The 17497-nt window shown below is 45.5% G+C and overlaps 1 protein-coding gene across 12 annotated transcripts in view; it reads left to right on the top strand.

The window, feature by feature from the left end:
• Positions 1–17497, top strand: part of Dst (dystonin) — a 400583-nt gene that overhangs the window by 370618 nt on the left and 12468 nt on the right. For all 12 annotated transcript variants that reach the window (XM_055606512.1, XM_055606422.1, XM_055606436.1 and 9 more), the window contains 11 exons: positions 218–337; positions 3777–3946; positions 6906–7065; positions 9609–9803; positions 10258–10386; positions 11783–11926; positions 12305–12493; positions 13909–14038; positions 15445–15608; positions 16497–16659; positions 17290–17444. In XM_055606512.1, the coding sequence (XP_055462487.1) occupies positions 218–337; positions 3777–3946; positions 6906–7065; positions 9609–9803; positions 10258–10386; positions 11783–11926; positions 12305–12493; positions 13909–14038; positions 15445–15608; positions 16497–16659; positions 17290–17444 (1719 nt within the window). The remainder of the gene's footprint in view (positions 1–217; positions 338–3776; positions 3947–6905; positions 7066–9608; positions 9804–10257; positions 10387–11782; positions 11927–12304; positions 12494–13908; positions 14039–15444; positions 15609–16496; positions 16660–17289; positions 17445–17497) is intronic.

Genomic DNA, 17497 nt, shown 5'->3' on the forward strand with positions numbered 1-17497 from the left:
ACCTCAGCATGACCTCAGGCCACAGTCACACGTGTCCACGGTCACGGGTCGCTTTGCAATTTGCTAACGGAACATCACCCATTTTTCTTCAAGGGAAATTTCAAATTGATGATTTTTAGTATATCCATTGGTGGTTGTTTCTGTTTTATAGTATGCTGAATTTCAAACATTGTGTGTGCGCCACAACTTTCTGGATAAATGTGGGTCTCTTTAACAGTTCCATGAAGCTTGGAGTAAGCTGATGGAATGGCTGGAAGAGTCAGAAAAATCTTTGGACTCTGAACTGGAAATCGCCAATGACCCAGACAAAATCAAGACCCAGCTGGCCCAGCACAAGGTGAGCCTCTCCTGTAAAGAGCACACTCCCTGCCCATTTCAAGGCCACTGGTAATTCTTTCCTGTTTGAGTGTGTATTCATCGAAAGACGGGGGGGGGGGGTTGCTGCCAGTTCCTAAAATAAAGCATGAAACTAAAACTGATGTCCCTTCTGCAGTCTAGAACATACTAAGGGTTTTGATTGTTTGAACACTGCCCTTTCAGCTTTTCATGGCAACTCCCTTAGCAGTTTTGAGTGGAACAGTCCCACCTTGGAGATAAATCTGGAGTGTAAGGGACAGAGAGCCAGATGCAGTGATTGGTTCCTCTGGTCCTAGTTGCATGGGAGCCTGAGGCAGGTGGAGCCACCGTACCGAGGAGGAAGGGGAGGGGGAGGGAGAGAGTGAGGAAGAGGAAGAGAGAGAGATTTTATTCCTTCTCTTGAAGAAACAGTTATCAGCTTCCTTGTGAGATTAAAATAATATAGAAACAAGATTTCAAAGAATATTTTCCCTTTTACACTCCTTCCACTAGTCATTCAGAGTACCTTTCTGCCTCCTGTGCTCAGCTCCTTTGTACCTCTGCCTCTCTGTTACAAAGTGGCCGCCGGTCGATCATACAGAGAAAGGTGTGGTAGGAGCAGCTGAGCGTGATTTCTGGGAACAGTTTTACAAGTTCAGACCTCTACGCATATATAAATCACTGCTTAGAACATGGTGATTTTAAAAGGCTAGAAAACTGCGGGATAATTAAGTTTTACCATCTTCGGAAAATCTGAGCATCGTCTTCACGTGTGTTCTGTGGAATCACCCAGAGGGTGGTGACCAGAGGCTGATGGGAGGAAACCTATGTGCCCTGGGCTAGATGAGGCTTAAGACTGACCTCTTTTGCTCTTTGCTGCTTCTTATGAGCTGCCACAGTGGCCAGAATCATCTATACCCCTGATGGAAAAAATCAGTCCCCTGCTCAAAGCGAAATGCCTTATTTGAATTTATGCATGGATATTATATAATCTTATGAAGGTAACATTGCATTTTAAAGCTAGAGAATCCCAGGAAAAAAAAAAAAAGGAAAGAACATGCAGAGAATATTAGAGTCTCTGTTTTACTCAGTGTTTGTTGTTAGAGCTACCGTTTCTCCAAGGCACTTCTTAAGGCAGTCCAGGAAACCAATTTTAAAAGAAAACTTTCCTAGCAGCATCTGAGGTCTTCTGTCCTTAGAAAACTCTAGTCTGTCCGTAGTCCAATAGACTGTTTAGTTTGTATCTACTGTGTGGAGAAACTCCATGTCAATCCTTTGGTTCTAAACACAGGGATTCTGTTCAGAATAGCATGAAAACAGCCTTCACTGCTAGCAAGCTGTTGAAAGAGTGGGGTGCTATAAGTGTGTTATTACTTAAAATTTTCCTAGAGTGGTTACCCCCTGTTATTAGACAAAATAAATAATTTGGTCACCTTAAAATATTTAAAGTGTAACTATTAAAATAAAAATTAACTGGGTAGTTGTAACCTTAATATTATAACCAATTATATATAACCAATATCTCAGTATATATAACCAATCATCTCAGAGGATAATATTATGACCAATTATAACTTCCCAATCTGGTATGATCCCAATGCACTGCCAGCATTGAGAACACTTGCAGTCCGTGACCTTAGCGAGTGTGAGCTGAGTTGACCTTTCTTTCTTTCGTTCCTGAGATTGTATCTTCAGTGGCAGTGGTCTCATTTTTCTGCTCTTTTTGTAAATACTTACAAAAAACCCTGCTAGCCTAGGAAATGGTGCTGAGAGGCCCACTCTGTCCTGGTTCTGTAAGTACTATTGAGTTGTATAGAAAGAATATAATTCTCTTCCCCACACACGTAAATCCATAACCATGAAAGTCATAGCTAACAGGTGAAGAATGGTACCGTATAGCTGTCACATTAGCACCATAGCTACCTGATCCTGGGGCTGGAGAGAATGAATGGATATAGATTTTCCCGGCGGTCTAACCGACTGACCCTAGAACGGCAGTTCTGGCGTCCTGGCTCACGGACAGATTACCTGTGTCCTTAGTGTGAATATCCACATTGGGTGACAGTAAGGATGTGTGGCAACAGCAAACCCTGTGGTGGGAAATCTGCGCCATCCAGTCACTCTGTCTGCTCTGGGCGCGTGCACGTTGTCTGGCAGTTGCATTTTAATACAGCTCCTACAGTCTGTGGTTTATGTCTCCAAAAGCGTTGGGGGTGTTGGAGGCCTCACGTGACTTGCCTACTGTGCACAAGGCCCTGGTTTTAGAAATCTTCGTCCACCCAGACAAAAAGAAGATTTAGGATTTGATTTGCCGTGAATTATTTTCTCGATAATAACCGATACGCTATGGTCACTGAGCTTCTAAGAGAAAGAGCAAACCCTCAGTTGTCAGGATTTCAGATTGTGTTCTGCCCTGGGACATTCCTGCGTAGAACAGAGCTGTTCCTTGGGCTTGCTGGCTGGCTGGGGTCTCCCGTTGCCAGCCCCATTTGTTAGAGATGCCTCTTCAGAAGAAAACGATCTGTTAAAATGGCGTTGATTTATACAGTGCATCCTGGCCATACTCACACATGCACCTTCCCTCATCCTCCTCCCACCAAGTCTCCTTCACCTGTTCCTTCTTTTTTTACCTTTGTGATCCACTGGGCTTAACAAGGACGTGAGTAGCCAGTGGATCATGAATAACTGACCATTTATATCACTAAAGACAACAGTTCCCTCACCCCAAATAGTGTCCCTCTCTACCAATAACTGCCCTAGGCTGGGGCAGGCTTCATGGGCCCCTCCCCCACCTGTGACTGACTAGTGTACATTTCGGGTTTAGCCTTATGCAGATCCTATGTAAGCAGCTGAAGCTGCTGTGAGTTTATGCGTGTCACGGCTTAACATACCCAGAACACAATGTCTAATGACCCGCTTCCTAACTGGCCAACTCTCGGATTCTTTCTGCCTCCCCCCTCACGGTTTCTTTGGGGGCTTAGAGTGGGTCACATGCATCTCGCACGCTGCAGTACCAGTCTGCCAGGCGAGGTCTGCCTGGTGGTGCAGTAGTGGCGTGACCGTTACAGCTGGAGTAACCAGCTGAGGGGGATCTGATCTGATGTGTGTTGCCAGGAATCTGGTCAAAGGTCCATGGCGAGGGAGGTCATAGACAGAAAAGATGAACATACTACTTTAGTTTCATGAAATGCATGTCAAAGTGCCTCCTTAGTATTTGCTTACACGCAAGGGCCGGTGGGACTCTCGGCCTCAAGCAAAGACGCTTCTCTTTGCGGTGGACAACAGTTAATACAGAGCGTTAATACTTCACAGCTGGCCACGATGCTGACAGCAAGTGACTGAAGGCCGGGCCTTAAACAAGATCCTGCTTTTGATACTTTTTACCTATTTCTTCAAGCAGAATCTTAACTCTTTTTTTTCTTTTCTTGTTAAATATGTAGGAGTTTCAGAAATCACTCGGAGGTAAACATTCTGTCTATGATACCACCAACCGAACTGGGCGTTCTCTGAAGGAGAAAACCTCCCTGGCTGATGACAACCTGAAGCTGGACAACATGCTGAGTGAACTCAGGGACAAATGGGACACCATATGTGGAAAGTCTGTGGAAAGGTAGGCTACTCTGGCCGTTGGTGACTGCGCACACCTGCCTCACATACACAGTTTGTGGAGCTCAGAGACCTCTTTGGGTGAGGAAAATCTGTTTCAACTAGGGCTACTTGCTTTTACTAGGTCTCACGCTGTGTTCTAGTGGCCCCTCAACTCACTGTGTAGCCAGGGCCACCCTCGGACTTGCAGTGATCCTCCTTTCTCAGCTTCTTGCGTTCCAGGATCACAGGCAGTGATTTTGCTCTTTTAATTTGCATATAACTAGTAGAATAGTCACATGAAAATATAAGTGAAAGCCTTATCATTTCTCTTTCTCACCCCCTGTAGGAACTTGATTTTGGATATAAAATAAAATAGGCTCCATAACATGGCCCGCAAGCAGCCCTGCCCTGCCCAGTATTCCTTCAGGCTTCCTCTTCCTCTTTCCCACTGATTTTTGTGGGGCCCCAAGGTTTCACTTTAAAACTATAAGTATTTAATAAAGTACAATAATTGTATAAAAGTTCAAACATCCTGTATTTAGGGGTTTTTTTTTTTGTTTTTTTGTTTTTTTGTTTTTTTTTTTGTGATCCTTAGTTCTAGTTACTTTTGTCAGAAAAGTTCAGTATCCTAATCCAAAATGCTTGAGAGCAGAAATACTCAGGTTTGGGTGTTTGTTTGTTTGGTTTTGTTTTGTTTTTTCCTTCAGATTTTGAAATATTTACATGTATGCCATGAAATATCTTGAGGGTAAGACTCTAGTCTAAACTCAAAATCCATGTTTCATATATCCCTTACATATGTAGGTAGCCTGAGATAGTTTATTTTTATTTTTTTAGTTTTTAACAAAAGAAAGTATTTAATTGGGCTTACTATTCCAGAAGGTTAGAGTCCATGATGGTGGAGCAAAAGCATGGCAGCAGGAACAGCTGAGAGCTCACATCTCAGACCACAGACGAGAGGCAGAGAGCACCCTGGGTAAATCTTTCAAAGCCTCAGGGCCCACTCCCAGTGACACACCTCTCTAACCAAGCCACACTTCTAACGAAGGCACGCCTATTACTCCTTCCCAAACGGTTCTACCAGCTGAGGACCAAGTATTGGAGCATAAGAGCCCGTGAGCTCCGTTGTCATTCAGTTCCATTCAGACCATTTTATTCTGAGGGGACAACGAAGGCAGTCTGCTTTGCTGGGACAACGAAGGCAGTCTGCTTTGCTGGGCAGAAGCCCTGATGTAATCCCAGGTGTCAGTCCTTGTTCTCTACTTCTTTCGTCCTATCTGGGAAATCCACCGCACCAACAGCCTGAAGTATTTTTTCCTTACGTCTTATTTTAGCTCCAGTGTGGTTTTACTCAGGATCCCTGGGGGATATATGCTGTCTTTTGTGCTTGCACGTGATTTGGGGATGTTTTCTCCAGTTCTACAAAGTTATTCTTGGTATTAAAGTTACCCACTGTTACAGTGGGGCCCAGATCTCATTTTTGTGTCTAGTGGTGTTTTGCTTCTATAAAATCGGGTGCTGTTCCAGCACTTGGCATATAAATTTCTATCTCTTTGTGATTTTCTTCAAATAGCTTCAACTATAGTTTGTGTATTTCTTCCTATTTATCTTGTACATTTGATGTTTGCTGTATGAGAGGTATTTCTTCCTTGTTGGAGTGTTTCTTTTTCTAATATTCTCAATGATTATATTTACTGAATCCTTTCTCTGTTTCTGGGCACAGGATTCCCTTAAGCCTTTTATCCTTATCACAGAAGGTCCTTACCTCTCCTTTGACTGTGAAGGACAAACCTGCTGGGTACAGCAGCCGTGACTGGTGGTTGGTTTCTCTCAGAACCTGAAATACACTACTCCATGCCCTCCTGGCATTTAGAGTTCCTTCTGAGAAACCCTGCTGTTAATCTTCTGTATTTCTCTTTTAATGTTCCTGGACAATACTTTCTTGCAGATTGGAATATCCTTTCATTGTCCCCTACTTTTAACAACTTAAATGTGTTATGGTGATGCACTTCTGAGGTCATGTGTGTTTGAGGTTCTAAATGCTTCTTGTGCCTGGATACTCCGATCCCAGGCTTTGGGGAGCTTTCTACTGTTTCAGCGAACTGGTCTTCTGTGCTCCAGCCTGTAGTTCTTCTTTCTCAAGTATGCCAGTGACATGCTTTTCAGGGTATCCCAGAGCTCTTACATCTTCTCTCCATGCTTTTCTACCTCTCTTTTATTCTTACTGTTAGATATGAACAATTCGAAAGACCTGCCTTCAAGAGCTGTTGGTTTTTTCTTTTCTTCTGCCTAGTCTAACTGTTCCTGAGGATTCCAACTAGTTTTCCTTATATTTCTGTGCTGAGAATGATCCGCCTGCTGGGATGGGTATCTTTTGTGGCACCATGTGATAACCCCCTTAGTGATTTTTCTCTTGATAACTTGTCTTCGGAGGTGTCAGTCCTGGTTTTGACTCACTTCACAGATTCTCTCATTCTTGTCACAATCTCCAAGGCTACTCTCCCACCATTTCTTCCTCACAGGATCCCAGGGCCTCAGAGTGAAAATTAGAAAGCCATTGGTTTTGTTTGTTTGTTTTTGTTTTTTAATAAAAGCATGTATGGTACAGAGTTTTATAGAGTGAGATTCGGTAGCATGTTAGTGATTTGGGAAATTTTCAATTTTGAAGTTTGGATTGTAGATTTTCAACCTGTGTCGAGACGAACTGGAGTTCTCAGCTCTGGCAGCTTCACACATGAAGAAAATAATCTTTTAAAATAGAACTTGCATATATTTATTCAGACTCTAGAAGGGCCAGTGATTTACAAAGATGAGGTTGAGGAGGTTTTCCCATGACAGATGCCACGTGTGTATCTAAAGGCCCAAAAGAGAGTTTGCTAAGGAAAGCGGGGGGAAGTCTGGAGACAGCCTCCTCCTCTTCCGTTCCACTAGCCATCATGGGGAACTTCAGAAGGCTAATCTGCCTCCTTCTCCCCCCTCAGACAAAACAAGCTGGAGGAGGCCCTGTTGTTTTCTGGACAGTTCACAGACGCCCTGCAGGCCCTCATTGACTGGCTCTATCGAGTTGAGCCCCAGCTGGCAGAAGACCAGCCTGTCCACGGAGACATTGATTTAGTGATGAATCTGATCGATAATCACAAGGTACCGGGAACTTTGTTTCTGTTGTGTTGTTCGGTTCTTGATTCTGAGCGTTGAGAAGGACGTGTGGCGGAGCAGATCCAGGGGCCGTCTTCAGAAGCAATGGGGGCAAGTCAGTCGCCAGAATACTTTCCTTTTACTCACCCGCTCTCTGTCTGTTTTAGAGTAATTTCATTTTGTGGTCCTTTTGGGAGCAGGGCTTCATTCAAACGCTTATGCAGTGAAACTTAAAACCATTCATTCTGTGATGTGGAAAGAAGCCACCTTCTAGGTGTGCAGATGCTGGACCCTCCCTCCCAAGGGGTCATGAGTAGATCCTCTGCTTGTGGTAATATATGAGTTGACAGCATGTGCTCAGAGATTTATTTATTTTTAAAAATAGTTTTCCTCTTGATTTTCTAATGGGCTTGTAAATTAAGGATATATTTGAGGTTTCCAGCTGGTGGTAAGTATTAGGTCTTAATTCTGTTTTTATTTAAGTGCATAATTTTATTATATGTGCATGTTGGGGGGGGCAAGGGGCTGGGTACCCTCAGAGGCCAGAGCAGTGTGTCAGGTCTGTAAAGCTGCCATGAGCCACCTGCCATGGGTGCTAGGAACGGAACTCAGGTTCTGTCAGGAGAGAAGAAAACCTTCCTAAGCGCTGAGCCAGCTCTCCAACCCCAAGACCTTAATTTATGATCCAGCAATATGCTGCAACCTGGCAGGCCTCCAGAAAAGCACGAAGCATGGCTGACACACCAAGAGTTGAATTTATTTACCTGACTTCCTAATCTGTTTCCCTGCTTTGATATTGACTTCAGAGAAACACACGTGTGCTTTTTTAATGCCCTCTCCGTGCTTCTTCGGTTATGCCGTTCCGAGGCGCTTGGTCTTCTTAGACTGTTGTTTGTACTTTTAAAACATGTTTGGATATTTGTTTCCTTTTTTGATTCTTGTCTGTGGTTATACCCGTAGAGAAGAGTTTATTATACTGAACACTGACAGAAAATAAAAGAGTAAATAAAGCGCATGCTGAGGGTGTGCCTCAGCTGGTAGAATGCTGGCTTAGTGCGTGCAAAGTCCTGTGCCCAGCGTGGCGGCTCACCCCTTTCATTCTAATGCCGGGGAGGTGGAGGCAGGAGGAGCTGCAGTTCAAGGTTAGTTTGTGCCATGAGATTCTGTGTCTGATAAAGAAATTAGAGAACGTTGGTCAGGCCCACAATGCTTTGCCTCTGGACCAAAAAGAATGACCTTGTGCGGTGAATTAGGCGTGTCCAGGTACTCCCTCAGGGAATAGTGGGTGCTGGGATCTTGCGTGGAGCATAAACCACATTGGTAAGTTACTGCCTAGATATTTACTACCAAAAAGTCGCATCAAAGACTCATCAAATATGAATTATTACACATCAAAAACTCATCAAATATGAATTATTACACATCAAAAAACTCATCATATATTAATTACTCATTGAAGATTAGTAATGTAGTTGGAAGACTCCAAAATTTAACTATATAAAGAACGTTGGAAAATCTACTTTGAAACTACTGGATAGTCCTGTCATGAGCGAACATGTAGCTATTTTCCCTCCTGTGTGTATTGATAGTGGCCATGTCTGTCTGGCTGCATACCTCTGAGCACTGTTAGGCTGGCACCTGTTTCACTGTTCGCTACATTCTGCTCAGATTGTTTTGGATAAGCTCCCTTCAGAGGTGATTTAAAAAAAAAAAAAAAAAACACTAGAGGAACTTCATTGTAGATTTAAAAAACTAGTTTTCCGAATATGTAGTTTTATATACAGGTGCTAGATTAAAAATGAAGAGCCCTGGGCTCAACTTTACTCCTTAGAGTGGCCCAAAGAAACCATTCTCTTTAATGGCACATTACTTTTAAAGTTACCTAAATGAAGAGGGGCAGATAGGAGAGCCCAGCGCCTTTCCTCTGAGATGACAGGTAATAATTCAGTCCTCTAAACTCGGAAATCATGGGCTAATCCCTGAGGTGCTGTGGGGAAAGGGCTTGTTAAAGAAGGAAGGCCCGCATAGCTGGATTCGATTCCTTGTTCTTTCTAGAGCCCGTAATGTGCACCAGGCTCGCTCAGTCTGTCTCTGAAGCTTGTCTCTCAGAATAGCAGTGAGCCAAGCTACATGTTGTGGCAGCACGCTAACGACATGAGAGGAACCAGGATTCTCTACTATGTGACTCAGAGAGAAAGGGAATTTGACGTTGTGTGTGTGTGCGTGTGTGTGCATGTTTGTGTAATTGAAATTGAGAAGGCTGGTCACCATCATCTAAATCTCATATATCTCATTTAAAACATATTTCCTTATGATAATGTCACTGGGTATAAACAAAATCTATCCAGTCTTAAGTTCTCAGAGAGGAGCCATGAGTTTTTTTCTACCTTGTGAAGATTCTGTCAAAAATACGGTCACTAAAAACCATGGGCTATAGGTGCATGTATGTGCTGCTTTGTGTACATATATGTATTACAGTGATGCATTTTCGATATTTAGTTCCTGTCACCAAAAGTTAGCTGTGGTAAAAGTTAACATGGTTTCCTTAGGTCTTCCAAAAAGAGTTGGGGAAGAGGACCAGCAGCGTGCAGGCGCTGAAGCGCTCTGCCAGAGAGCTCATGGAAGGCAGCCGGGATGACTCCTCCTGGGTCAGGGTCCAGATGCAGGAGTTAAGCACCCGCTGGGAGACTGTGTGTGCGCTCTCCATATCGAAGCAGACGCGGCTAGAAGCAGCCCTGCGTCAGGTAAAACCCGTGTAAACGAGAGCTGGGAGTTATGGGTGACATCCCGGAGCCGCAGCAAGGCAGCCAGAGGGTCCAGTCCTCATCCCGGCCCTCATCCCGGACGGTCATGGGGGAAGTCTAGTCTGTCTCAGAACTGACTGGACCCTTTCTTGCTGCTCCTCCAGGGGGTTTCAGGTACTTAGCAGGGGTATTTGCTACTCTCTGCTTAGTCCCAATAGCTGCCCCTCATGGACTACTAACCTGCAGGAACAGTGAACGAGGCTTCCTGGAGGCCTTCCTGATGTTTTACATCTCTCCTTATATTTGCAAAGTGTAGCAACATACGTCCATCCCTATCCTCTTAATGGGACTAGGAGCTTGACTTGAATTAAGACTCTTTCATTGGGAGGGTGTGTGCAGTTGGGTAACGGCCACTGACGGGTGTGCGGGGAAACCCTCCTGTGTGTGCTGTTAGGCAGAGGAGTTTCACTCTGTGGTCCACACGCTCTTGGAGTGGCTGGCAGAAGCAGAGCAGACCCTGCGCTTCCATGGTGCGCTCCCCGATGACGAGGACGCCCTCCGGACCCTGATTGACCAACACAAAGTGAGTAGCTTCCCGCTGCTGAGTAAAACAAATTAGACGCTCAAGAAGGGAAAGAGAAGAAGCCCGAGACTGCACGTAGCAAGTGCAGCGGGTTTTTTGTTTTGTCTTGTTGTTTTCCTTCCTGAGCTAAAAACTAACCATCTGGTGCAAGTGAGACTGTCTCCACCCTTCCTGCTTCCCCACCTGTTCACATACACCTATGCACCCGGGTAGGTAGCTGTCTTCTAGGGTTTCCTTTTGAAAGAAGGTGGTCACGGTAGAACTAGACACTGTTTCCTGTCTCTAGGCTGCACAATGATTTTCCTAGAGGATCGTTTGACTTCTGACCAGAGTTAGTCCATTTTTGTCACAGTTGCATGTGTATTTCCTTAAGGAGCAGCTCAGCATTGGCAAAATATTCCACTAGAATTGCATAGTAATAATTTCTACATTTATATGCAAAATAAGCAACTCATTTAAAGTGTTAAATTACTAGTCGTAGGCCTGTTGCACTTTGGGGGCTTATTTGATTTAACAGGGTTGTCTTGGGTGTTGCATGGACTACCATTCACTCATGGAGGTCAGAGGGCAACCTGCAGGTGTCTGTTCTTGCCTCAGGTCAGGGGAGGCTTCAGGCTCAGTCCACTCACCGAGTACTCTCTGGGCCCAGTTCTCATCTCCACTTCTCATTTTTAATCAAGAACCTTATAAAAAGAAATCCCGCAAGAACTAACCTCTACTACATATTATAAATTTAAAGCATTAAGTGACTAACCAGGCAGGAGTGTGGCCCTTGAGTTACCAAGCCAAGCTAAGCTCTTGTCTGTAGCCGTGCTTGGAACTTGGAAAAACCCTCACAAGAGTGGTCCACATAACAGATGTTTTTTAACCTCTGCCTGGAAAAGTCAGGAATTTGCAATGCTCACACACCCCTCAGTGTGGACATCGGCACTTCCGATTAGCCTGAAAGATTTTTTTTTCAACACCACTTAATAACCTTTCCCCTCAAGGTCCTGCTGGAAGTGCATCATCCTAGTGAACCGCCTGTTACATCATGTGCTTCTGACTTTACTGCCCATCCTCAAAGAGGAGTTGGCTGACTGTGGCCAGGAACAGCCTTGCTGTTAGTGGCAGCCGTGCAGGCATGGCTGGAAGATCGATGTGCCTCGCACACTGTCTACGGGGGAAGCTGAACTGTAAGAGCAGGAAAAGTATGTCAGGCTTAGGTAGATTTTAGGCTGAGCTCGGTATATAGAAGCCTCGTTTGTATCTCTGGGCGGACAGCCAGCCAGGATCAAATCCTACACCACATGGAAATTCTTACTGATTTTTTATAACCCTGACAGTAAGTGAACGTCACCAAACCCTTGTGCTCAGCAGGGGCCAACAGCTGACTGAAGTGTTTGCTCTCCTGCAGGAGTTCATGAGGAAACTGGAAGAAAAAAGAAGTGAGCTAAGTGTGGCCGCTGGCATGGGTGACGCTCTTTTGGCCATCTGCCACCCCGACTCCATCACCACCATTAAGCACTGGATAACAATCATCCAGGCCAGGTTTGAAGAGGTCAGTGTGCCTTCCACCATCCCTGGCAGCGGAGCCTGTGAGCGGGGGCAGGGGAGTGCGAAGTTTCAGCAGTAGAGACAGACTTAGAGCTTTGGGAAGGGAGGCCGTCATGAGGTTACCCCGAGCGAGCGTCAGCCCCTGAAGGAGCCTTTGGCCAGAAAGGTTTCAGGATCCGCAGCTGCGTCCGTGAGCCCTTACACGGCACAGGATTGGTTCTCTGGAGGTTTTGTCCCACCTGTCCACCATGTCTGCTCAATAAGGTGGCGCTGGAGAGGGTCTGGGGGCCATGTGTACTTGTGGAGTGAACTGAGGAACAGCTTCTGTCGGTGAAACTGTGCTGAGTGGGAAGAGCTTGCGTGAGCTGTGTCTCTTCACCAGGTGCTGGCGTGGGCAAAGCAGCACCAGCAGAGGTTAGCAGGGGCTCTGGCTGGGCTCATCGCCAAGCAGGAGCTGCTGGAGACATTGCTGGCGTGGTTGCAGTGGGCCGAAACTACACTTAGTGAGAAGGATAAGGAAGTCATCCCACAGGAGATTGAAGAGGTGAAGACCCTCATTGCAGAGCACCAGGTAAGTGAACTTGGTCCTCACCTGTTTTCACTGTCACCTCAGGTGTCCTCTCTCTTCCACCACAGGGCTTCTCCAGCGTATTATTTTAGACCAAGATAAAGGGTCTCTTGTTCTGCAACTGCCCTGCAGCTTGTCTCTTCCGGGCACCTCTGGAGCGCTCTGTCGCCTTCTTTGGAGCGCCCTTCCGCCACCTGTAGGCTCCTGACTGGGTCCTAACTCCTGACCTCAGCTCTGCCCTTTTCTCCATTTCATCCTTAGCTCCGTTATGTCAGCCCACTGCCTCCCTCCCCTTGGGAAATCTCATCTCACTGCTGTAGCTCTGCCTGGCATTTGCTTTATTGTTTCATATTTGCATTTCCCTGCTTCCTCCGGTGACCAGCCATGAATATTCCAAGTGCAGCCTGCTTAAAAGGGCATGCATTTCCTCTCTCAGCGACTCCTCACCCTGTGTGCCTTACCTGATCTAAGCTCTGAAGCAGGGCACTGTATGTGCTCTGATCCACAGCCTGTTTAACTAATGGAGCTGCAGAGATGGCTCAGAGGTCACGAGCGCGCAGTAACCCACGCTGCTCACCTCCCAGCCAACTGTAAATTCAGTTTCAGGAGCCCCAGTGCCGTCTTGTGGCCTCCGCAGGCATTGAACACGGGTGGGGTGCATACTAACAAACTGGACCACACACACATCCAGCCACATGACCAGAAAACAGAATTTAAAAATGTTAAATCCATTAACGGTGCCTATAGTAGCCCAAAGCATCCCAGGTTATGTTCCGTGTGGCCAGGAGTTATCAGAGTGGCTCAGGTTTTCCAACATGATGAACGTTCCAGACCCATGTTGCCTCACTTTTCACCGCAGCCTCTGCCTTTCCTCCACCTTTGCCACATACCCAACATGTAGGGATCAGTCAACAACAAGAAGCCAAGGAGACAACGAGGAATGGCAGGATACCAAGCCTTTTAAACTTAACTACAGTAAAGGTTAACTCAGGCCCTTTAAAGTCGATGCTTGTGACCACTGGGTACATACGTGGTCAACACGGCCATCCTCTGCAGCTGTGCACAGTCATTTAAGTGTTTAAACTGTGAGGGTGGAATGTTCCACGGCAGGAAAATGCTCACTAAAATCCCTGGTGGAAGAGCTTTGCAATTCAGGCTTAGTTGGTGCAGATATTTAGGACCACTAGCTAGTGTTGTTTTTCAAACTGAAAAGTGACAGTTTGTTTTTTAATTTGAATTTGCTTTGGTCAGGTGTGATGTTTTACATTCTTTGGAAATCAGTAAAAGCACTGACTAGTACAGTCTTGTAACATGATCCCTTAAGAGTAACAGCACAGTCCTTTCATCCTGGGTTTTTGTTCATCCCTAATGTTGATTTAATCTGTACATTGATTTAATTGACATCCTCTTCCCTTCAGACCTTCATGGAGGAAATGACCAGAAAACAGCCCGATGTTGATAAAGTCACCAAGACCTATAAGAGAAGAGCTGCCGATCCTTCCTCACTACAGTCTCACATTCCCGTCCTGGACAAGGGACGAGCCGGAAGTAAGCAGGGCAGGGTCTAAAAACAAAGATGGCTGACCAAGCCACTTCCCTTTCCTTTTGAATTATTGTTGGAAATTAGAGAGAAAGTAGCTATGCCATGAAAGCAGTCTGCCTTAAAAGGTTCTCTGAAAGAAAATGTGGGCCATAAGTATTTATCTTTTTTTTTTTTTCAAGTAAAAAGCTATACTGAGGTGCCTGTGTTTAACTTTGTTTAAAGTATACTGTTCAGATTCTAAAAGAAATTGGGGAGAGTTATAGGAATCTAAATCATCACACACACACACACACCCCGGCTTGGACCTGGTCCATTTTCCTTCTATTGTATAAATATCACAAAAGCAAACAACAGAAACTGATCTGGGTGAAGAACAGCTGACCCTGTTCACGCTCCTCTGGCTGTGACTCTGTTTACTGATCTCCCGGTCAGTCCTAACCCACCAGATGGCATTCAGAACGGTAGCAGTTAGGTCGGAGAACGTTGACCAGTACTATCTACATCGTACAATTTGTATGTTTTTAAACGGTGTCTTGGTTTGGTTTGGTTTGGTTTTAAGCGGGAGTAGAGCCACTGTAATTACTTTGCCACAGGGAGACCGGGCAATTGTGTAGCTAACAGTGCTGGAGGCGCCTTGCTGTCCCCACCACCAACCAGCTGAGAAGCCTCATGTTGAAGGAGACGCCTCCTTCTCAGCGAGGCTCTCCTGTCTGCAAAAGAGGGTGCTTTGTAACGTCTTTGGACGAATTGAGCTAGCCCTCATGGAGCACACGTTCAAGCACGTAGCTACCCTCAAAAACCAGAGCCTGGGTGCAGTATGGATAAAGGGCAGTCATTTTTCTAGGCCACACCTAGCCCTACTTAGGTAGGGAAAATGCCCTGTGAGCATTATTTTATGCAACTGTGGAGACTTGTGAAAGCAGCCAGAAAGTGAGTGTGGGTGTGTACGCAGGAGAGGAAACATACAGGCCTGGTAGAGAATAGATGTGGGACAAGGTTAGGACCTGCACATCTTCTTGGCTTGGGTGTCGTTCTGAAGCATCCAGCTCTAGTTCCGGGGCCTGCCACGTTTCAGCCCTGTGCTCTAAGAAGGGCAGGTGCCTGTAACCTTCTCTTAATACGTCTTACCACAATGCCTCATCATTGAAGTGGCACGAATGTACGTAGGGAAATATTGGAAGCGTTAAGTTTGCAGTTTTCGGTATTTAACGGGCTCCATCGAGATAGCATTTCTGCAGTGCATAAGATCAGAATGCGAACCTTAGTAAGAATAGCTAGGTTGGAGTGATTTTCCATGCAGTACACAGAAGTTAAAGTTGGCGTTGTCTAGGAGCCAAAAGCCCCTCCCTCATCTCAGTGCCCATCAGCACACAAGCTGCTTTGCCATCTGACTGGAGTTTTATTTTAACAGGGAAACGCGTCCCGGCATCGAGCCTGTATCCCTCTGGGTCACAGACACAGATCGAAACCAAGAATCCCCGGGTTAACCTGCTGGTCAGCAAATGGCAGCAGGTCTGGCTCCTGGCGTTGGAAAGGCGGCGGAAGCTGAATGATGCCCTGGACAGACTGGAGGAGGTCTGCAGAAGCTTGCATTTATCTCTGCGTTGTCTCTTGGTCTTCATTTTCTGTGCTGCGCTGCACAAAAGCATGATTTTCTCTCACATAAGCAAATCCTTATCATCCAAGTGCTGTTTCTCTCCTGAAAGAAACACTAAGATTGTGCATGTTTCTGTAAGAAACGGGTCTGCGGGATTTGGATGTCGGGATCCAAAACCTAGAAAGCTTACATTTCAACTGGCTTGCTGATCTCTGAGAAAGGCTTTCTAACTGGGCATGTCTGCTGCCAGCTCCCCCTGGTGAACGCGTCTGTTACCATATGTACCCTGTGGCGGAAGGCTTCTCTTTGTTATGTTGTGAAAATTGGAAATGTTAGATGTCTAAGCAGACAGGGGTGGCTGACAGGACAGAGGGGCAGGGTACACACACGCCTAGGCCTGGGCTGCACTAAGCCTCTACTGGCGCTCTGGACACACCTCCGTGAGCAGCTTTCAATCTGAAGGTTTTATTTGCAAAGAAGAATCAGTGATGCGGTGAGATAAACCTCGTAAGAAGTCATTTGTAAGGTCACGTCTTGGTTTGACGTGGGAGAGATGTGTACCACCGGGAGCCTGTCATCAGCAGCTCGATTGAGCCAGCAGAAACCAGAATGTGATGTTCATACTCATACGCATAAATACTGAGTTATTTAATGAAGTTGTGAAAAAAAAAAAAAAAAGGTTAAAAATAGCAGAAACATGAAGTCGTGGGAGGGTCTGGGGGTATATGATAGTTGGAGGGGAAAATGTGAAATTGATATTGTGGTATTTCATTGTGGACTTGTATGAAGTTAAAGAATAAGGACAAAGGTTTAAAGATAGTTGGAGCCCACAGCACTGACTCGGCCAAAACTTTTACCCTTTTTAGCTGAGGGAGTTTGCTAACTTCGATTTTGATATCTGGCGTAAAAAATACATGAGGTGGATGAATCATAAGAAGTCACGGGTGATGGATTTCTTCAGGAGAATTGATAAGGACCAAGATGGGAAGATCACACGGCAGGAGTTCATCGATGGAATTCTTTCCTCAAGTAGGTCCCAAGACAGATGACCGTAGCTAGAAGAATTTGTACAGAAAAGAAGCACAGCTTCAGACCGTGGGGCTAATAGCCTCGCGTTGCTAGTGCAGTGATGCTTCTTAACTTGACCAGGAACTCAGCAGCTTGGAAAAGCATGTGATACTTTTAGCTCTTGAGTGAGCACACTGCTGTTCTGTGCAGCCACGGGAACATTCCTTCTCTCTCCTCAAGCTGTGTTAATAGTTAAATAAATTGTAATATTTGCTTCTAAAAATTTTCTGTGAGTTAGCTGGCATATAAAAGCAAATCAGTGAGTACTGATTTCATGATAATTGTAGTTAATAATTCTGGCCTGATAGTCACATTAACAGGGCATGAGTGCCCTGGGTCAGATTGTTTGGCGACTCCACAAAAGTGGTCAGTGCTGCTGACTAACCCCTGAAGAGGGCTTCCCTCCCCTCATCCTACTTCTTGAAGATAAATTTGGGTCATACACTGTTGATTTATTATGCTGAAAATGAGGAGGTTTGTTTTTTTTAACTGTTCAATCACCCAGACCAGCCCCATTAAGATTAAAATATGCAGTCAAATATGTCTTAGTTGTAGCAAACGACCTTACCAGATTTGCCTGGTATGTTTCAGAGTTCCCTACCAGCCGCCTGGAGATGAGCGCCGTGGCCGACATCTTTGACAGAGACGGTGATGGGTACATTGACTACTATGAATTTGTGGCCGCTCTGCATCCGAACAAAGACGCATACAAGCCCATCACAGATGCGGATAAAATCGAGGATGAGGTGCGTGTCTGTGTACAGCGGTGCTGGTGTGTCTGCGTGACTCACAACCAGCT

This window comes from Psammomys obesus, unplaced genomic scaffold (assembly GCF_907164565.1).
Source record: "Psammomys obesus unplaced genomic scaffold, mPsaObe1.curated_primary_1811, whole genome shotgun sequence".
Lineage (NCBI taxonomy): Eukaryota > Metazoa > Chordata > Mammalia > Rodentia > Muridae > Psammomys > Psammomys obesus.